This window comes from Symsagittifera roscoffensis, chromosome 3, assembly GCF_963678635.1.
Source record: "Symsagittifera roscoffensis chromosome 3, txSymRosc1.1, whole genome shotgun sequence".
NCBI classification, from domain to species: domain Eukaryota; kingdom Metazoa; phylum Xenacoelomorpha; order Acoela; family Convolutidae; genus Symsagittifera; species Symsagittifera roscoffensis.
Window position 1 is genome coordinate 61,568,308 of NC_087064.1, and position 22,123 is coordinate 61,590,430.

A 22,123-nucleotide genomic window follows, 5' to 3' on the forward strand; every position below is an offset into this window, starting at 1 on the left:
TACTGCTTGTTGTTGACGATGTAGTAGGTGACGACGTGCTGCTAGTTGTTGAGCTTGTTGTTGAAGATGTCGTTGAAGATGATGTACTGCTTCTTGTGGAGCTAGTTGTTGACGATGTAGTAGGTGACGACGTGCTGCTAGTTGTTGAGCTTGTTGTTGAAGATGTCGTTGGAGATGATGTACTGCTTGTTGTGGAGCTAGTAGTTGACGATGTAGTAGGTGAGGACGTGCTGCTAGTTGTTGAGCTTGTTGTTGAAGATGTCGTTGGAGATGATGTACTGCTTGTTGTGGAGCTAGTTGTTGACGATGTAGTAGGTGAGGACGTGCTGCTAGTTGTTGAGCTTGTTGTTGAAGATGTCGTTGAAGATGATGTACTGCTTGTTGTGGAGCTAGTTGTTGACGATGTAGTAGGTGAGGACGTGCTGCTAGTTGTTGAGCTTGTTGTTGAAGATGTCGTTGGAGATGATGTACTGCTTGTTGTTGACGATGTAGTAGGTGACGACGTGCTGCTAGTTGTTGAGCTTGTTGTTGAAGATGTCGATGGAGATGATGTACTGCTTGTTGTGGAGCTAGTAGTTGACGATGTAGTAGGTGAGGACGTGCTGCTAGTTGTTGAGCTTGTTGTTGAAGATGTCGTTGGAGATGATGTACTGCTTGTTGTGGAGCTAGTTGTTGACGATGTAGTAGGTGAAGACGTGCTGCTAGTTGTTGAGCTTGATGTTGAAGATGTCGTTGGAGATGATGTACTGCTTGTTGTTGACGATGTAGTAGGTGAGGACGTGCTGCTAGTTGTTGAGCTTGTTGTTGAAGATGTCGTTGGAGATGATGTACTGCTTGTTGTGGAGCTAGTTGTTAACGATGTAGTAGGTGAGGAAGTGCTGCTAGTTGTTGAGCTTGTTGTTGAAGATGTCGTTGAAGATGATGTACTGCTTGTTGTGGAGCTAGTTGTTGACGATGTAGTAGGTGAGGAAGTGCTGCTAGTTGTTGAGCTTGTTGTTGAAGATGTCGTTGGAGATGATGTACTGCTTGTTGTTGACGATGTAGTAGGTGACGACGTGCTGCTAGTTGTTGAGCTTGTTGTTGAAGATGTCGATGGAGATGATGTACTGCTTGTTGTGGAGCTAGTTGTTGACGATGTAGTAGGTGAGGACGTGCTGCTAGTTGTTGAGCTTGTTGTTGAATATGTCGTTGGAGATGATGTACTGCTTGTTGTTGACGATGTAGTAGGTGATGACGTGCTGCTAGTTGTTGAGCTTGTTGTTGAAGATGTCGTTGGAGATGATGTACTGCTTGTTGTGGAGCTAGTTGTTGACGATGTAGTAGGTGAGGAAGTGCTGCTAGTTGTTGAGCTTGTTGTTGAAGATGTCGTTGGAGATGATGTACTGCTTGTTGTTGACGATGTAGTAGGTGACGACGTGCTGCTAGTTGTTGAGCTTGTTGTTGAAGATGTCGATGGAGATGATGTACTGCTTGTTGTGGAGCTAGTTGTTGACGATGTAGTAGGCGAGGACGTGCTGCTAGTTGTTGAGCTTGTTGTTGAATATGTCGTTGGAGATGATGTACTGCTTGTTGTTGACGATGTAGTAGGTGATGACGTGCTGCTAGTTGTTGAGCTTGTTGTTGAAGATGTCGTTGGAGATGATGTACTGCTTGTTGTGGAGCTAGTTGTTGACGATGTAGTAGGTGAAGACGTGCTGCTAGTTGTTGAGCTTGATGTTGAAGATGTCGTTGGAGATGATGTACTGCTTGTTGTTGACGATGTAGTAGGTGAGGACGTGCTGCTAGTTGTTGAGCTTGTTGTTGAAGATGTCGTTGGAGATGATGTACTGCTTGTTGTGGAGCTAGTTGTTAACGATGTAGTAGGTGAGGAAGTGCTGCTAGTTGTTGAGCTTGTTGTTGAAGATGTCGTTGAAGATGATGTACTGCTTGTTGTGGAGCTAGTTGTTGACGATGTAGTAGGTGAGGACGTGCTGCTAGTTGTTGAGCTTGTTGTTGAAGATGTCGTTGGAGATGATGTACTGCTTGTTGTTGACGATGTAGTAGGTGACGACGTGCTGCTAGTTGTTGAGCTTGTTGTTGAAGATGTCGATGGAGATGATGTACTGCTTGTTGTGGAGCTAGTTGTTGACGATGTAGTAGGTGAGGACGTGCTGCTAGTTGTTGAGCTTGTTGTTGAAGATGTCGTTGGAGATGATGTACTGCTTGTTGTTGACGATGTAGTAGGTGAGGACGTGCTGCTAGTTGTTGAGCTTGTTGTTGAAGATGTCGTTGGAGATGATGTACTGCTTGTTGTGGAGCTAGTTGTTAACGATGTAGTAGGTGAGGAAGTGCTGCTAGTTGTTGAGCTTGTTGTTGAAGATGTCGTTGAAGATGATGTACTGCTTGTTGTGGAGCTAGTTGTTGACGATGTAGTAGGTGAGGACGTGCTGCTAGTTGTTGAGCTTGTTGTTGAAGATGTCGTTGGAGATGATGTACTGCTTGTTGTTGACGATGTAGTAGGTGAGGGCGTGCTGCTAGTTGTTGAGCTTGTTGTTGAAGATGTCGTTGAAGATGATGTACTGCTTGTTGTGGAGCTAGTTGTTGACGATGTAGTAGGTGAGGACGTGCTGCTAGTTGTTGAGCTTGTTGTTGAATATGTCGTTGGAGATGATGTACTGCTTGTTGTTGACGATGTAGTAGGTGATGACGTGCTGCTAGTTGTTGAGCTTGTTGTTGAAGATGTCGTTGGAGATGATGTACTGCTTGTTGTGGAGCTAGTTGTTGACGATGTAGTAGGTGACGACGTGCTGCTAGTTGTTGAGCTTGTTGTTGAAGATGTCGTTGGAGATGATGTACTGCTTGTTGTTGACGATGTAGTAGGTGACGACGTGCTGCTAGTTGTTGAGCTTGTTGTTGAAGATGTCGTTGGAGATGATGTACTGCTTGTTGTGGAGCTAGTAGTTGACGATGTAGATGGTGAGGACGTGCTGCTAGTTGTTGAGCCTGTTGTTGAAGATGTCGTTGGAGATGATGTACTGCTTGTTGTTGACGATGTAGTAGGTGAGGACGTGCTGCTAGTTGTTGAGCTTGTTGTTGAAGATGTCGTTGGAGATGATGTACTGCTTGCTGTCGAGCTAGTTGTTGACGATGTAGTAGGTGAGGACGTGCTGCTAGTTGTTGAGATTGTTGTTGAAGATGTCGTTGAAGATGATGTACTGCTTTTTTTGGAGCTAGTTGTTGACGATGTAGTAGGTGACGACGTGCTGCTAGTTGTTGAGCTTGTTGTTGAAGATGTCGTTGGAGATGATGTACTGCTTGTTGTGGAGCTAGTAGTTGACGATGTAGTAGGTGAGGACGTGCTGCTAGTTGTTGAGCTTGTTGTTGAAGATGTCGTTGGAGATGATGTACTGCTTGTTGTTGACGATGTAGTAGGTGAGGACGTGCTGCTAGTTGTTGAGCTTGTTGTTGAAGATGTCGTTGGAGATGATGTACTGCTTGTTGTGGAGCTAGTTGTTGACGATGTAGTAGGTGAGGACGTGCTGCTAGTTGTTGAGCTTGTTGTTGAAGATGTCGTTGGAGATGATGTACTGCTTGTTGTGGAGCTAGTTGATGACGATGTAGTAGGTGACGACGTGCTGCTAGTTGTTGAGCTTGTTGTTGAAGATGTCGTTGGAGATGATGTACTGCTTGTTGTGGAGCTAGTTGTTGACGATGTAGTAGGTGAAGACGTGCTGCTAGTAGTTGAGCTTGTTGTTGAAGATGTCGTTGGAGATGATGTACTGCTTGTTGTGGAGCTAGTTGTTGATGATGTAGTAGGTGACGACGTGCTGCTAGTTGTTGAGCTTGTTGTTGAAGATGTCGTTGAAGATGATGCACTGCTTGTTGTGGAGCTAGTTATTGACGATGTTGTAGGTGAGGACGTGCTGCTAGTTGTTGAGCTTGTTGTTGAAGATGTCGTTGGAGATGATGTACTGCTTGTTGTTGACGATGTAGTAGGTGACGACGTGCTGCTAGTTGTTGAGCTTGTTGTTGAAGATGTCGATGGAGATGATGTACTGCTTGTTGTGGAGCTAGTAGTTGACGATGTAGTAGGTGAGGACGTGCTGCTAGTTTTTGAGCTTGTTGTTGAAGATGTCGTTGGAGATGATGTACTGCTTGTTGTGGAGCTAGTTGTTGATGATGTAGTAGGTGAAGACGTGCTGCTAGTTGTTGAGCTTGATGTTGAAGATGTCGTTGGAGATGATGTACTGCTTGTTGTTGACGATGTAGTAGGTGACAACGTGCTGCTAGTTGTTGAGCTTGTTGTTGAAGTTGTCGATGGAGATGATGTACTGCTTGTTGTGGAGCTAGTAGTTGACGATGTAGTAGGTGAGGACGTGCTGCTAGTTGTTGAGCTTGTTGTTGAAGATGTCGTTGAAGATGAAGTACTGCTTGTTGTGGAGCTAGTTGTTGACGATGTAGTAGGTGAGGACGTGCTGCTAGTTGTTGAGCTTGTTGTTGAAGATGTCGTTGGAGATGATGTACTGCTTGTTGTAGAGCTAGTAGTTGACGATGTAGTAGGTGAGGACGTGCTGCTAGTTGTTGAGCTTGTTGTTGAAGATGTCGTTGGAGATGATGTACTGCTTGTTGTTGACGATGTAGTAGGTGAGGACGTGCTGCTAGTTGTTGAGCTTGTTGTTGAAGATGTCGATGGAGATGATGTACTGCTTGTTGTGGAGCTAGTTGTTGACGATGTAGTAGGTGACGACGTGCTGCTAGTTGTTGAGCTTGTTGTTGAAGATGTCGTTGGAGATGATGTACTGCTTGTTGTGGAGCTAGTTGTTGACGATGTAGTAGGTGACGACGTGCTGCTAGTTGTTGAGCTTGTTGTTGAAGATGTCGTTGGAGATGATGTACTGCTTGTTGTGGAGCTAGTTGTTGACGATGTAGTAGGTGACGACGTGCTGCTAGTTGTTGAGCTTGTTGTTGAAGATGTCGTTGGAGATGATGTACTGCTTGTTGTGGAGCTAGTTGTTGACGATGTAATAGGTGACGACGTGCTGCTAGTTGTTGAGCTTGTCGTTGAAGATGTCGTTGGAGATGATGTACTGCTTGTTGTGGAGCTAGTTGTTGACGATGTAGTAGGTGACGACGTGCTGCTAGTTGTTGAGCTTGTTGTTGAAGATGTCGTTTGAGATGATGTACTGCTTGTTGTGGAGCTAGTTGTTGGCGAATTTGGAAGGGATGACCTTATAAACAAAAGTTTTCATTTTTTTTCCCTGAAAGGGTTCTTTTTTGAGTTTTATGAAAGACAAAAACTAACGACTCTGATGATGTCATTGTTTTTGTAGCAGTGGAATGTATTCGAATATTTGGCGAGTTTGTGGAGCTAGTTGTTGACGATGTAGTAGGTGACGACGTGCTGCTAGTTGTTGAGCTTGTTGGTGAAGAAGTCGTTGGAGATGATGTACTGCTTGTTGTGGAGCTAGTTGTTGACGATGTAGTAGGTGAGGACGTGCTGCTAGTTGTGGAGCTTGTTGTTGAAGATGTCGTTGAAGATGATGTACTGCTTGTTGTGGAGCTAGTTGTTGACGATGTAGTAGGTGACGACGTGCTGCTAGTTGTTGAGCTTGTTGTTGAAGATGTCGTTGGAGATGATGTACTGCTTGTTGTGGAGCTAGTAGTTGACGATGTAGTAGGTGAGGACGTGCTGCTAGTTCTTGAGCTTGTTGTTGAAGATGTCGTTGAAGATGAAGTACTGCTTGTTGTGGAGCTAGTTGTTGACGATGTAGTAGATGAGGACGTGCTGCTAGTTGTTGAGCTTGTTGTTGAAGATGTCTTTGGAGATGATGTACTGCTTGTTGTAGAGCTAGTAGTTGACGATGTAGTAGGTGAGGACGTGCTGCTAGTTGTTGAGCTTGTTGTTGAAGATGTCGTTGAAGATGATGTACTGCTTGTTGTTGACGATGTAGTAGGTGAGGACGTGCTGCTAGTTGTTGAGCTTGTTGTTGAAGATGTCGATGGAGATGATGTACTGCTTGTTGTGGAGCTAGTTGTTGACGATGTAGTAGGTGACGACGTGCTGCTAGTTGTTGAGCTTGTTGTTGAAGATGTCGTTGGAGATGATGTACTGCTTGTTGTGGAGCTAGTTGTTGACGATGTAGTAGGTGACGACGTGCTGCTAGTTGTTGAGCTTGTTGTTGAAGATGTCGTTGGAGATGATGTACTGCTTGTTGTGGAGCTAGTTGTTGACGATGTAGTAGGTGACGACGTGCTGCTAGTTGTTGAGCTTGTTGTTGAAGATGTCGTTGGAGATGATGTACTGCTTGTTGTGGAGCTAGTTGTTGACGATGTAGTAGGTGACGACGTGCTGCTAGTTGTTGAGCTTGTCGTTGAAGATGTCGTTGGAGATGATGTACTGCTTGTCGTGGAGCTAGTTGTTGACGATGTAGTAGGTGACGACGTGCTGCTAGTTGTTGAGCTTGTTGTTGAAGATGTCGTTTGAGATGATGTACTGCTTGTTGTGGAGCTAGTTGTTGGCGAATTTGGAAGGGATGACCTTATAAACAAAAATTTTCATTTTTTTTCCCTGAAAGGGTTCTTTTTTGAGTTTTATGAAAGACAAAAACTAACGACTCTGATGATGTCATTGTTTTTGTAGCAGTGGAATGTATTCGAATATTTGGCGAGTTTGTGGAGCTAGTTGTTGACGATGTAGTAGGTGACGACGTGCTGCTAGTTGTTGAGCTTGTTGGTGAAGAAGTCGTTGGAGATGATGTACTGCTTGTTGTGGAGCTAGTTGTTGACGATGTAGTAGGTGAGGACGTGCTGCTAGTTGTGGAGCTTGTTGTTGAAGATGTCGTTGGAGATGATGTACTGCTTGTTGTGGAGCTAGTAGTTGACGATGTAGTAGGTGAGGACGTGCTGCTAGTTGTTGAGCTTGTTGTTGAAGATGTCGTTGGAGATGATGTACTGCTTGTTGTTGACGATGTAGTAGGTGACGACGTGCTGCTGATTGTTGAGCTTGTTGTTGAAGATGTCGATGGAGATGATGTACTGCTTGTTGTGGAGCTAGTAGTTGACGATGTAGTAGGTGAGGACGTGCTGCTAGTTGTTGAGCTTGTTGTTGAAGATGTCGTTGAAGATGAAGTACTGCTTGTTGTGGAGCTAGTTGTTGACGATGTAGTAGGTGAGGACGTGCTGCTAGTTGTTGAGCTTGTTGTTGAAGATGTCGTTGGAGATGATGTACTGCTTGTTGTAGAGCTAGTAGTTGACGATGTAGTAGGTGAGGACGTGCTGCTAGTTGTTGAGCTTGTTGTTGAAGATGTCGTTGGAGATGATGTACTGCTTGTTGTTGACGATGTAGTAGGTGAGGACGTGCTGCTAGTTGTTGAGCTTGTTGTTGAAGATGTCGATGGAGATGATGTACTGCTTGTTGTGGAGCTAGTTGTTGACGATGTAGTAGGTGACGACGTGCTGCTAGTTGTTGAGCTTGTTGTTGAAGATGTCGTTGGAGATGATGTACTGCTTGTTGTGGAGCTAGTTGTTGACGATGTAGTAGGTGACGACGTGCTGCTAGTTGTTGAGCTTGTTGTTGAAGATGTCGTTGGAGATGATGTACTGCTTGTTGTGGAGCTAGTTGTTGACGATGTAGTAGGTGACGACGTGCTGCTAGTTGTTGAGCTTGTTGTTGAAGATGTCGTTGGAGATGATGTACTGCTTGTTGTGGAGCTAGTTGTTGACGATGTAGTAGGTGACGACGTGCTGCTAGTTGTTGAGCTTGTCGTTGAAGATGTCGTTGGAGATGATGTACTGCTTGTTGTGGAGCTAGTTGTTGACGATGTAGTAGGTGACGACGTGCTGCTAGTTGTTGAGCTTGTTGTTGAAGATGTCGTTTGAGATGATGTACTGCTTGTTGTGGAGCTAGTTGTTGGCGAATTTGGAAGGGATGACCTTATAAACAAAAATTTTCATTTTTTTTCCCTGAAAGGGTTCTTTTTTGAGTTTTATGAAAGACAAAAACTAACGACTCTGATGATGTCATTGTTTTTGTAGCAGTGGAATGTATTCGAATATTTGGCGAGTTTGTGGAGCTAGTTGTTGACGATGTATAAGGTGACGACGTGCTGCTAGTTGTTGAGCTTGTTGGTGAAGATGTCGTTGGAGATGATGTACTGCTTGTTGTGGAGCTAGTTGTTGACGATGTAGTAGGTGAGGACGTGCTGCTAGTTGTGGAGCTTGTTGTGGAAGATGTCGTTGGAGATGATGTACTGCTTGTTGTGGAGCTAGTAGTTGACGATGTAGTAGGTGAGGACGTGCTGCTTGTTGTTGAGCTTGTTGTTGAAGATGTCGTTGGCGATGATGTACTGCTTGTTGTTGACGATGTAGTAGGTGACGACGTGCTGCTAGTTGTTGAGCGTGTTGTTGAAGATGTCGTTGGAGATGATGTACTGCTTGTTGTGGAGCTAGTTGTTGACGATGTAGTAGGTGACGACGTGCTGCTAGTTGTTGAGCTTGTTGTTGAAGATGTCGTTGGAGATGATGTACTGCTTGTTGTGGAGCTAGTAGTTGACGATGTAGTAGGTGAGGACGTGCTGCTAGTTGTTGAGCTTGTTGTTGAAGATGTCGTTGGAGATGATGTACTGCTTGTTGTTGACGATGTAGTAGGTGAGGACGTGCTGCTAGTTGTTGAGCTTGTTGTTGAAGATGTCGTTGGAGATGATGTAATGCTTGTTGTGGAGCTAGTTGTTGACGATGTAGTAGGTGAGGACGTGCTGCTAGTTGTTGAGCTTGTTGTTGAAGATGTCGTTGGAGATGATGTACTGCTTCTTGTGGAGCTAGTTGTTGGCGATGTAGTAGGTGAAGACGTGCTGCTAGTTGTTGAGCTTGTTGTTGAAGATGTCGTTGGAGATGATGTACTGCTTGTTGTTGACGATGTAGTAGGTGACGACGTGCTGCTAGTTGTTGAGCTTGTTGTTGAAGATGTCGTTGGAGATGATGTACTGCTTGTTGTGGAGCTAGTTGTTGACGATGTAGTAGGTGACGACGTGCTGCTAGTTGTTGAGCTTGTTGTTGAAGATGTCGTTGGAGATGATGTACTGCTTGTTGTGGAGCTAGTTGTTGACGATGTAGTAGGTGACGACGTGCTGCTAGTTGTTGAGCTTGTTGTTGAAGATGTCGTTGGAGATGATGTACTGCTTGTTGTGGAGCTAGTTGTTGGCGATTTTAAAAGGGATGACCTTATAAACAAAATTTTTCATTTTTCTTCCCTGAAAGGGTTTTTTTTGAATTTTATGGAAGACAAATACTAACGACTCTGATGATGTCATTGTTTTTGTAGCAGTGGAATGTATTCGAATATTTGGCGAGTTTGTGGAGCTAGTTGTTGACGATGTAGTAGGTGACGACGTGCTGCTAGTTGTTGAGCTTGTTGTTGAAGATGTCGTTGGAGATGATGTACTGCTTGTTGTGGAGCTAGTTGTTGACGATGTAGTAGGTGACGACGTGCTGCTAGTTGTTGAGCTTGTCGTTGAAGATGTCGTTGGAGATGATGTACTGCTTGTTGTGGAGCTAGTTGTTGACGATGTAGTAGGTGACGACGTGCTGCTAGTTGTTGAGCTTGTTGTTGAAGATGTCGTTTGAGATGATGTACTGCTTGTTGTGGAGCTAGTTGTTGGCGAATTTGGAAGGGATGACCTTATAAACAAAAATTTTCATTTTTTTTCCCTGAAAGGGTTCTTTTTTGAGTTTTATGAAAGACAAAAACTAACGACTCTGATGATGTCATTGTTTTTGTAGCAGTGGAATGTATTCGAATATTTGGCGAGTTTGTGGAGCTAGTTGTTGACGATGTAGTAGGTGACGACGTGCTGCTAGTTGTTGAGCTTGTTGGTGAAGATGTCGTTGGAGATGATGTACTGCTTGTTGTGGAGCTAGTTGTTGACGATGTAGTAGGTGAGGACGTGCTGCTAGTTGTGGAGCTTGTTGTGGAAGATGTCGTTGGAGATGATGTACTGCTTGTTGTGGAGCTAGTAGTTGACGATGTAGTAGGTGAGGACGTGCTGCTTGTTGTTGAGCTTGTTGTTGAAGATGTCGTTGGAGATGATGTACTGCTTGTTGTTGACGATGTAGTAGGTGACGACGTGCTGCTAGTTGTTGAGCGTGTTGTTGAAGATGTCGTTGGAGATGATGTACTGCTTGTTGTGGAGCTAGTTGTTGACGATGTAGTAGGTGACGACGTGCTGCTAGTTGTTGAGCTTGTTGTTGAAGATGTCGTTGGAGATGATGTACTGCTTGTTGTCGAGCTAGTAGTTGACGATGTAGTAGGTGAGGACGTGCTGCTAGTTGTTGAGCTTGTTGTTGAAGATGTCGTTGGAGATGATGTACTGCTTGTTGTTGACGATGTAGTAGGTGAGGACGTGCTGCTAGTTGTTGAGCTTGTTGTTGAAGATGTCGTTGGAGATGATGTAATGCTTGTTGTGGAGCTAGTTGTTGACGATGTAGTAGGTGACGACGTGCTGCTAGTTGTTGAGCTTGTTGTTGAAGATGTCGTTTGAGATGATGTACTGCTTGTTGTGGAGCTAGTTGTTGGCGAATTTGGAAGGGATGACCTTATAAACAAAAATTTTCATTTTTTTTCCCTGAAAGGGTTCTTTTTTGAGTTTTATGAAAGACAAAAACTAACGACTCTGATGATGTCATTGTTTTTGTAGCAGTGGAATGTATTCGAATATTTGGCGAGTTTGTGGAGCTAGTTGTTGACGATGTAGTAGGTGACGACGTGCTGCTAGTTGTTGAGCTTGTTGGTGAAGATGTCGTTGGAGATGATGTACTGCTTGTTGTGGAGCTAGTTGTTGACGATGTAGTAGGTGAGGACGTGCTGCTAGTTGTGGAGCTTGTTGTGGAAGATGTCGTTGGAGATGATGTACTGCTTGTTGTGGAGCTAGTAGTTGACGATGTAGTAGGTGAGGACGTGCTGCTTGTTGTTGAGCTTGTTGTTGAAGATGTCGTTGGAGATGATGTACTGCTTGTTGTTGACGATGTAGTAGGTGACGACGTGCTGCTAGTTGTTGAGCGTGTTGTTGAAGATGTCGTTGGAGATGATGTACTGCTTGTTGTGGAGCTAGTTGTTGACGATGTAGTAGGTGACGACGTGCTGCTAGTTGTTGAGCTTGTTGTTGAAGATGTCGTTGGAGATGATGTACTGCTTGTTGTCGAGCTAGTAGTTGACGATGTAGTAGGTGAGGACGTGCTGCTAGTTGTTGAGCTTGTTGTTGAAGATGTCGTTGGAGATGATGTACTGCTTGTTGTTGACGATGTAGTAGGTGAGGACGTGCTGCTAGTTGTTGAGCTTGTTGTTGAAGATGTCGTTGGAGATGATGTAATGCTTGTTGTGGAGCTAGTTGTTGACGATGTAGTAGGTGAGGACGTGCTGCTAGTTGTTGAGCTTGTTGTTGAAGATGTCGTTGGAGATGATGTACTGCTTCTTGTGGAGCTAGTTGTTGGCGATGTAGTAGGTGAAGACGTGCTGCTAGTTGTTGAGCTTGTTGTTGAAGATGTCGTTGGAGATGATGTACTGCTTGTTGTTGACGATGTAGTAGGTGACGACGTGCTGCTAGTTGTTGAGCTTGTTGTTGAAGATGTCGTTGGAGATGATGTACTGCTTGTTGTGGAGCTAGTTGTTGACGATGTAGTAGGTGACGACGTGCTGCTAGTTGTTGAGCTTGTTGTTGAAGATGTCGTTGGAGATGATGTACTGCTTGTTGTGGAGCTAGTTGTTGACGATGTAGTAGGTGACGACGTGCTGCTAGTTGTTGAGCTTGTTGTTGAAGATGTCGTTGGAGATGATGTACTGCTTGTTGTGGAGCTAGTTGTTGGCGATTTTAAAAGGGATGACCTTATAAACAAAATTTTTCATTTTTCTTCCCTGAAAGGTTTTTTTTTTGAATTTTATGGAAGACAAATACTAACGACTCTGATGATGTCATTGTTTTTGTAGCAGTGGAATGTATTCGAATATTTGGCGAGTTTGTGGAGCTAGTTGTTGACGATGTAGTAGGTGACGACGTGCTGCTAGTTGTTGAGCTTGTTGTTGGAGATGTCGTTGGAGATGATGTACTGCTTGTTGTGGAGCTAGTTGTTGACGATGTAGTAGGTGACGACATGCTGCTAGTTGTTGAGCTTGTTGTTGAAGATGTCGTTGGAGATGATTTACTGCTTGTTGTGGAGCTAGTTGTTGACGATGTAGTAGGTGAAGACGTGCTGTTAGTTGTTGAGCTTGTTGTTGAAGATGTCGTTGGAGATGATGTACTGCTTGCTGTGGAGCTAGTTGTTAATGATGTAGTAGGTGACGACGTGCTGCTAGTTGTTGAGCTTTTTGTTGAAGATGTCGTTGGAGATGATGTACTGCTTGTTGTGGAGGCAGTAATTGACGATGTAGTAGGTGAGGACGTGCTGCTAGATGTTGAGCTTGTTGTTGAAGATGTCGTTGGAGATGATGTGCTGCTTGTTGTTGACGATGTAATAGGTGACGACGTGCTGCTAGTTGTTGAGCTTGTTGTTGAAGATGTCGATGGAGATGATGTACTGCTTGTTGTGGAGCTAGTAGTTGACGATGTAGTAGGTGAGGACGTGCTGCTAGTTGTTGAGCTTGTTGTTGAAGATATCGTTGAAGATGATGTACTGCTTGTTGTGGAGCTAATTGTTGACGATGTAGTAGGTGAGGACGTGCTGCTAGTTGTTGAGCTTGTTGTTGAAGATGTCGTTGGAGATGATGTACTGCTTGTTGTGGAGCTAGTTGTTGACGATGTAGTAGGTGACGACGTGCTGCTAGTTGTTGAGCTTGTTGTTGAAGATGTCGTTGGAGATGATGTACTGCTTGTTTTGGAGCTAGTTGTAGGCGATTTGGGAAGGGATGACCTTATAAAAAAATTTCATTTTTCCCTGAAAGGGTTGTTTTTTGAATTTTATGGAAGACAAAAACTAACGACTCTGATGATGTCATTGTTTTTGTAGCAGTGGAATGTATTCGAATATTTGGCGAGTTTGTGGAGCTAGATGTTGACGATGTAGTAGGTGGCGACGTGCTGCTAGTTGTTGAGCTTGTTGTTGAAGATGTCGTTGGAGATGATGTACTGCTTGTTGTGGAGCTAGTTGTTGACGATGTAGTAGGTGAGGACGTGCTGCTAGTTGTTGAGCTTGTTGTTGAAGATTTCGTTGGAGATGATGTACTGCTTGTTGTGGAGCTAGTTGTTGACGATGTAGTAGGTGACGACGTGCTGCTAGTTGTTGAGCTTGTTGTTGAAGATGTCGTTGGAGATGATGTACTGCTTGTTGTGGAGCTAGTTGTTGACGATGTAGTAGGTGACGACGTGCTGCTAGTTGTTGAGCTTGTTGTTGAAGATTTCGTTGGAGATGATGTACTGCTTGTTGTGGAGCTAGTAGTTGACGATGTAGTAGGTGAGGACGTGCTGCTAGTTGTTGAGCTTGTTGTTGAAGATGTCGTTGAAGATGATGTACTGCTTGTTGTTGACGATGTAGTAGGTGACGACGTGCTGCTAGTTGTTGAGCTTGTTGTTGAAGATGTCGATGGAGATGATGTACTGCTTGTTGTGGAGCTAGTAGTTGACGATGTAGTAGGTGAGGACGTGCTGCTAGTTGTTGAGCTTGTTGTTGAAGATATCGTTGAAGATGATGTACTGCTTGTTGTGGAGCTAATTGTTGACGATGTAGTAGGCGAGGACGTGCTGCTAGTTGTTGAGCTTGTTGTTGAAGATGTCGTTGGAGATGATGTACTGCTTGTTGTGGAGCTAGTTGTTGACGATGTAGTAGGTGACGACGTGCTGCTAGTTGTTGAGCTTGTTGTTGAAGATGTCGTTGGAGATGATGTACTGCTTGTTGTGGAGCTAGTTGTTGACGATGTAGTAGGTGACGACGTGCTGCTAATTGTTGAGCTTGTTGTTGAAGATTTCGTTGGAGATGATGTACTGCTTGTTGTGGAGCTAGTAGTTGACGATGTAGTAGGTGAGGACGTGCTGCTAGTTGTTGAGCTTGTTGTTGAAGATGTCGTTGAAGATGATGTACTGCTTGTTGTTGACGATGTAGTAGGTGACGACGTGCTGCTAGTTGTTGAGCTTGTTGTTGAAGATGTCGATGGAGATGATGTACTGCTTGTTGTGGAGCTAGTAGTTGACGATGTAGTAGGTGACGACGTGCTGCTAGTTGTTGAGCTTGTTGTTGAAGATGTCGTTGGAGATGATGTACTGCTTGTTGTGGAGTTAGTTGTTGATGATGTAGTAGGTGACGACGTGCTGCTAGTTGTTGAGCTTGTTGTTGAAGATGTCGTTGGAGATGATGTACTGCTTGACAACATCACCATGATTAGAATGTAATTATGCAGTAAAAACTGACCTTGATAATGCACAATTAAAAAATTTACATTATTTTGCACTATGTCTAGATTGCCAAAATGATCATTACGAAGAAGACTTGTTAGGAAACTCTACATTCAAACCGATACCATATCCATCTTGGATCAAGAACAATACACAAGAAAAACCACTTAAACAAAAAGTGTACAGCACAGACCTATTTCCATTAGAAGAAAAGAAAACATAACTGATAAAATAAATTTATCAGGACCTCCAGATTTACACTCAATATACACAATAAATCAAGTTTTTAATCTACGTGACCCTCTAGATAATACACCTCTTTCAAAAAAAGAAATTGAAAATATTTTTCTACCAGCCACAGAAAAAATGACACTGGAACTACTACAGAAATATCAAAACTTTGACTCAGTCATCAGACAACTTAAGTACTGGCTTAAATTCAAAACAAAACCCGTAAATGCAGATATCTTAGATACTTCAGAAAATTTGATAACACATCCATAAATGAGAACACCCATATTAGAACACCAAAGATCTGAATCAAAAGTATCCTAAATTTTATCCAAATTTTTCAATTTCCAATTGCACCAATTTGGATTAAAGTATTATCTAACGATTCCATAACATGTCAATTAAATAAACCGTATCCACATCATAAACAAATAGCACAAAAACAAGACTTTAGAGGACAAAACTTATTTTTCAACCACAGAATTTCCTTTGATACAAAAGGACCGATATAACCCTCCTCAGAAGGAAACTCATATATAATGGCTATTGTTGATGCATTTACACACTATGTAGCACTCAACGCTGTACCTCCTTGTAATGCCCATTATGCATATAGAACACTCTGCAAACACTGGATAGCAAAATTTTGTTTAACCAGAAAGCCTTGTCACAGATAATGGCACTGAATTCATAAACAATGAAATCATCACATTATGCCATCTTTATAACATTAAACATAAAGCCCGAGCGTCTCACGCGCCCCGAACGTCTTACCCCTTGGACTAATGACTAGGTCAAAAGGTATGAACCGTTCACTTCAAGATTACATCAGATGTATCATAAATGGAAACGATACAAAATATACCAAATGGTCAACAGACGTGAAATTATTCCCCTTAGCTTATAACTCCCAGATAACAACAACTCTAGGATTATCTCCTTAATAAATGTTATTCAAACAAAACCACGGAAACCAATAATGTTCACAGCAAATTGCTCAAAAAACGCACAAGGTCATTGCCAACCTACTAAAAAATCATCTTGTTAAAACTTACCGTGACACACGCACGATGAAGATCATTTTCATCACACGCAAACCTTAATTTTAGCATTCGGCACACATACGGAACGTATTCTAAATAAAGATAAAAAACACCATGAAATAAAGATAAAAAACTATTACAAAGACAAAATTTTCAATCCCAATTTAATTCACGATTCTCAACATTTACAAACTTAAAACTCAAAACATATGTCTTAATGCAGAGTTGTGTAACATAAAAAAGAATATCTAAAAAATTGCAACAAATCCGAAAAGGACCATCTTAGATTTTTGACAAACCCACTGATATAACATACAATCTTTTTGATTCAAATAAAAAACAGTAGTTCAACACCGAAACATTCTTTTACCTTATTCCCCAGAAGTACACGCTCTTCGCGAACTAACACAGTTTTACTCCTTTACTGGACTAAAGGGTGTCCGCGACAACTCAGATGATAATCATCAACAAAATCAAGATAGAAATTGTTCAACTCAATTAATAGAATCAAAAAAATAAAGAAACTAAAAATACCCAACCAAAATCTCAAGAAATCAGAAATAAACAAATACCTCAAAAACTAAGTAAAAATCAAAAATTAAGAAGAAAAATTTTACAACAAGAAACAAACGAAAAATCTCAACAACAACAAACATCACGACTCCAAATTCAACCACGGCATAATTACAAATTTTTCGTCCCACAATCTAAAATATAAAAGAAAGTTGAACTTCAGAAACACCTTTCCAATTATTTAATCATTTTAAACGTTTTACATATAGCAAAGTTTTCTTCTTTTTTTCATCTTTCATGCTAACACTCTAAAATAACTAGTTCAATTTCAGCCAATCAGAATCTATTTATACCTCAAGCCATTCTGACAAAAGTTCATTAGCCGACACATAGCTCACTTCAAACGCATATGAAACTATAACTTACAGACCTCCAGGTCAAAATTAAGCAAAACGCTTATATATGACAAGTGTAAAAAATCTAAATGTAACAACCCTCTTCTATCAACCAGTAAAAAAATTAAAAATATTGTCTCAACTTACACTCCACATTTCCCCCAAGGAAAAGTTTTTAAAAAGACTAATGAAAAATTACCACATGATCCTTTAGCCTAAAGAAGATATAACTCCTGAATACCTCCCTAGATTTCGGACCTAGTAACACAGCAATTATGGCAAATAAGCTTCCTTCAAACAATTTGAAACGATTTCTAAGACGGACTAAATCTACGTTTAATATATCGCGCGTTAATTGTCCAAAATGGCAATCTTTAAACCTCCATAACTTTCCGAAAAATGATCACAGGCAAAATTTTGTTTCAAATACTATTTGAATCATGAAAAAAAAAAATCCGTCAAAAAAGGCTAGGTAAAAAGTCGAAATTTGTCTGAAGAAAAAACCCACCCCGAGCACAAATACCCTGTTATTTTCGTTACGAAAGTCGCAACAAAAACTCAATTCATAAAAACGAAATATTTTGGTGATAGCGGTCAGCTGCTAAAAACAAGTCTCCTTAACAGTTACCCCCTTTCAAGAAAGTAGAATAAGTTAGTTGAATTATCCAGCAAAACTCGAAATATAAATAACGGGTGGCAATTATTTAAGCAGATACCAGAGGGTTTAGTAGATTTAAAAATAACCATTCCAACGATAACGAGTTTCATCCATTTAATCTCATTATTTGTTCGTTTGCGCAAACTATACTACGAAATAAATGATTAGGGACTGCGGATCAAGTTAACATACCCCCCCTACCCCCCCCCCCCCCCCCCCCCCCCCCCCCCCCCCCCCCCCCCAGATAGACCAAGTTAAGATCTTCGACTTCATCATTTAATTCACATTAAATTTGCTAAGCGCTGCTTGTAAAATGCTTGATTCTGATTGGCTGAAAAATCCTAATTTAGAACCAAATTAACATCCTCCCCCAGTCTTCCACCTTTGCTTCCAATGCGTGAGAAAAATAAAATCGTGCGCGAAATTTTTATGGCTCGAAGTAATTAGTAATGTACTGTAATTAGCTAGATCTTTTGAGCAAGAAAAGCTTAACAATAACTAAAAACAAAGTAATTTTGAGAAAACTATATGGTCCAAAAAATAAATTTGTTACCGGATGGCCGAAAAAAGAATTCGTTCCCGGATAGCCGAAAAATAAATTCGTTCCAGGATAGCCGAAAGTTTGGATCTATCTAACAATGGTGGCGTGTCACCAAGCCGAATACCCGGATAGCCGAAAAATAAATTCGTTCCCAGATAGCCGAAAAATAAATTCGTTCCCGCATAGCCGAATTTTTTATCCCCCGGATGGCCGTTGAGGATCAACCGTACAATTCTCCCCCAAAATCGATTCCCCCTACTTACGCCGCAATGAGTCCCATTCTTCTTCTGGATCTCTTTAACTATATCCCCCCTTTTGAAAAAAGAGGGGAGATTTGTTACTAGGTATAAAATTATCATATGCTTAACCGTCGATTTATTTCTTTTTAGGGGGATATTTGCTGCTAGGTACCCGAGGGAGGACACACTACCTCACTCCCCTCCTCCACCTCCTCACATACCTACAAGAGGTAATTTTGGAGGGGGTGGGGGATTGGGGGAGACTAAATGAAGGTGAGGCGGGGTAGTATGAGATCAGTTGCCTATGTAAAAAATTTGTTAAAAACAGCATTTCACTTTTTCATTACTGTAACCATTCGCTTTTTCTGCCGTTTGCTTTCACTATGAGGCGAAAGATTGGTATTCTTAATTGAATCATACCCCACATAGTAAAACATTCTGACCAAAAAGAAAAAACATTCCAAAACTCAACAAAACTCGTAAACAATTTTAGGATATCTTTAACAATACCCATATTAGAGAACCCCTACTCCTACAAAGAACACAAAAAACTAATTCTAGTAAAATTATTGTTCCGACTTCCGATACGATAGTAACGGAATATTTGTGCTCGGGTGGGTTTTTTTTCTTCAGACAAATTTCGACTTTTTAACTAGCCAATTTTGACGAATTTCTCTTAGATCATTCGAAAAGGTATTGTTGCCCTGAGTTTAAATTTGAAAAGATATTTCACCTGTGACTATTTTTGGTAAAGTTATGGGGGTTTAAAGATTGCCATTTTGGCCAATTTGGCCAAAAGTCATACGCGCGATATATTAGAAAGAAATCGTTTCAAATTGGTTGAAAGAAGCTTATTTGTCATAATTGATTTGTTACAAGGAGCGAAATATATCTTTTTGTACTTTATATGGCGTGTGGGGGGATGTTTTTTGTAAAAAAAAAGTTCAAATTTTAGAAGAAAAAAAATTTCATTTTAATTTATTACTTTAATTTTTTTGTTAATACTGCTCCATAAACCTCAAAAGGCAGTCGGAACATTAAGGGCTTCGCCCTGATACGAGCAGTCTTGTTCGAATTGTGCTCTTTTTAACGAAGTTGCCCCTCCCTTTTGCATCTTGATAAAAGTTAACAAGATCTAAAGTTCCTTGGAAAAATTTGACTCTTGAATGTAAAATATTTTCAGAATCCGAAGCCTAGTACTTTTGAATATTTAGATATACTGAGGCTAGAAAAAAAACTATTAGGACTTACATTCAACATTGAGCTAACAAAATTGTATGAACCTATTCCACAACGATAAAATGTTTGACTGTATAGAATTTAAAAAATACTCTAAGAGCGGCAAAACTGAGCGCGACGCATCTGATGCAGTCAAACTAAGCTCAGCTTAAGACTATAATTGAAACACAAGCTAATCAGCGCTTCTCAAACATCAGCGAGAAAACGGCAAAAATGCAGCTCTATGAAGTGAGATAAGAAAAAAAGAGGCGAAACTAAGCTTTAAGAATTGAAACATTTGCTACAACCAAAAAAACTCAGAAACCCATGTCCTCGCATCTGCAAGACAGGCCCTTGACAATATACTAGCATATGCTAACAAATCCTAAACTCGATTCAACAAAAGTGACACCAAATACAAACAGACACAAATTTGAATGTATTAATTTGGAATGTAAAAACTAAAGGCATCAACAAAAATTTTGAACGGAATGAAATGGAAAGCATAAATCTAATTTATGTCTGAACTTTGCATGCTTAAATTGAGTTTTAGAAATTGAGTTTTTTTATTGCACTGTTGTTTGAAACAAACAGCTTTTTTACATTCGTTTGATGAGTTAAATTTGCATCAACTTAATATTAACCTAGTTTCAAAGCACATGTTATCAAAAAGCGGTGAGCTTGTCACAGAAAATGGTACCAATATTTGCGTCTTAAATTGGAGGAAACAACAATCGTACTATTTTGCTCACAAACGAAATCAGGGGTATTTTTCTATATATCAAAACAAATGACCCATATCAAACAAAAACTGTTAAAACGTACTCAAACTTTGTAGGCATGGGTGTTAAATTGCGACTACAGCCCTTGTCAACTTGAAGTGATTTGCACGAAAGCAAAACGAAAACAAACTGATCACTATGTTTTTAAACAAAATCTGAAAACAACTATTTTGTAAAAGCTTTATGTTCATTCCATATTACAGCAGCAGATAGATAAGCTTTTAGCCGCAAAACTAGAAACTCTCGCAATTTGATGACCAAACTACTCAATACATTTTTTTAGCTGTGGACAGTTCTAACGAAAACGTTTGTGTATAACTCAAAGAATTACTAACGATTCAGTAGGGCTTCCAGTCTTTGATATGGTCTTACATCGTTTTTCAGGAGTGGTCATGCTAGTTGTTGAGCTTGTTGTTGAAGATGTCGTTGGATATGATGTACTGCTTGTTGTGGAGCTAGTTGTTGACGATGTAGTAGGTGACGACGTGCTGCTAGTTGTTGAGCTTGTTGTTGAAGATGTCGTTGGAGATGATGCACTGCTTGTCGTGGAGCTAGTTGTTGACGATGTAGTAGGTGAAGACGTACTGCTAGTTGTTGAGCTTGTTGATGAAGATGTCGTTGGAGATGATGTACTGCTTGTTGTGGAGCTAGTTGTTGACGATGGAGTAGGGGACGACGTGCTGCTAGTTGTGGAGCTAATTGTTGACGATGTAGTTGGTGACGACGTGCTGCTAGTTATTGAGCTTGTTGTTGAGGTTGCCGTTGGAGATGATGTACTGCTTGTTGTGGAGCTAGTTGCCGAAGAAGTTGTAGGTGACGATATGCTGCTAAATGTTGAGGTTGTCGTTGAATTTTCTAGTGATTTTGTCGACGATGAAGGTTTTCTTCGTCTTGTCTGCCCTTTGACTGTCTCAGCTGAAACGTTTTAATTCAATCGAGCCGCAAGCTTCTTTCACCAAAAGATAAATCAAAGAAAAAAGAAGAAGTATGCCCCAAACAAGACCCCCTGCAGAGTATCTAAAGTTATTTGTTTCGGGAGCTCTTCGTAAACCATTGATTGTTTCAAAAAAGTACGTTTAATATACAATGAAACACTTTAGACTAAAAAATTATATGTTTGAGATGTTTTCAGGGTGCATATAGTTTTTGGGCCCATTTCGAAACAACCCTGTCATCCGGCATGGATTGACAAACGTAGATATATAGTATTTAACTAACTATAATGAGTAAACCTTTTTGTTTGGTCGGTTGATCTTGTAAAGACGTTAAACCAGAGAACACCGTGAGCAAAAGATCAGACGTCAATAAATGGTTTAATCAATCAGTAGTTTTTATCTCGCTTATGTATGACACCTCGTTTATCAATCCGTTTAGATTCAGTAACAGACAGAATCATACACCGCGGTATGACCTGGCGCAGTCAGCAGTATATTCGAAAAACCCGATAATTATTAATTCATTTTGGGAGAAAGCGTCAGCTGAAACACCATTAAAGTGGTCTATATGGGCAGCAATACATGAAATAGCGGTGTTCGCGAAAGATATGAAGTCGAAATAACTGATGAAACGGAGGCACAGAAGAAAAATCTCAATGTAAGGAACCAAAAAAAAGCGAGTCGCTTGGGACTATCGCGTCCAAAAAACCAGAGAAAAGGGAGTCCTGTGTAACTCGTTTCCTTGGGACGAGGTTGATGCAAAACAGTGCCACGTTCAACAAAAGAGGCCAAGCCTCGACTTGCACAGCGTTTCTACAAAAGAGCTCATGAAAATCTTAGAGGGTATCATAGCGTTCGAACGATACATTTTTATGTGTAGAAAACTAAAAAAATGAAAGCCTAGAACAATTCCACGAGGAACTGGTCGAATTGGCGGAGCTTGTGTTTGAGACTTCGTTTATCAATCTGTTTGGATTCAGTAACAGACACGATCATACACCGCGGTATGCCAAACCCCATTTATAGAATGTATCTTCAAATATGCTTTAAAATGAACAAAAACAATCCGATACATTATGGGCACATTGTTTTTTCTTCTTGATTGCTCATTTATATTTAATTACCATCTATATCATCTTACATTTATCTATATTTAATTTGCTATAGCGTGTAATTTTTATGCCAAATTACACTATAGCAGTGTATATACACTATAT

General features: G+C 41.2%; 1 protein-coding gene across 1 annotated transcript; it reads right to left on the minus strand.

The window, feature by feature from the left end:
* Positions 1-1,423: 1,423 nt before the first annotated feature.
* Positions 1,424-15,663, minus strand: LOC134841780 (mucin-2-like; the record flags this gene model as incomplete). The annotated part of the gene is made up of 9 exons (XM_063857817.1): positions 15,638-15,663; positions 12,945-13,718; positions 10,643-11,533; positions 10,103-10,568; positions 6,880-7,781; positions 5,282-6,517; positions 3,107-5,081; positions 2,231-2,518; positions 1,424-1,519 (listed from the first exon to the last, which is right to left on the minus strand). Coding segments are annotated over exons 1-9 (6,654 nt in total), but the record flags the coding sequence as incomplete, so codon positions are not given.
* Between the last annotated feature and the right edge of the window lie 6,460 nt (positions 15,664-22,123).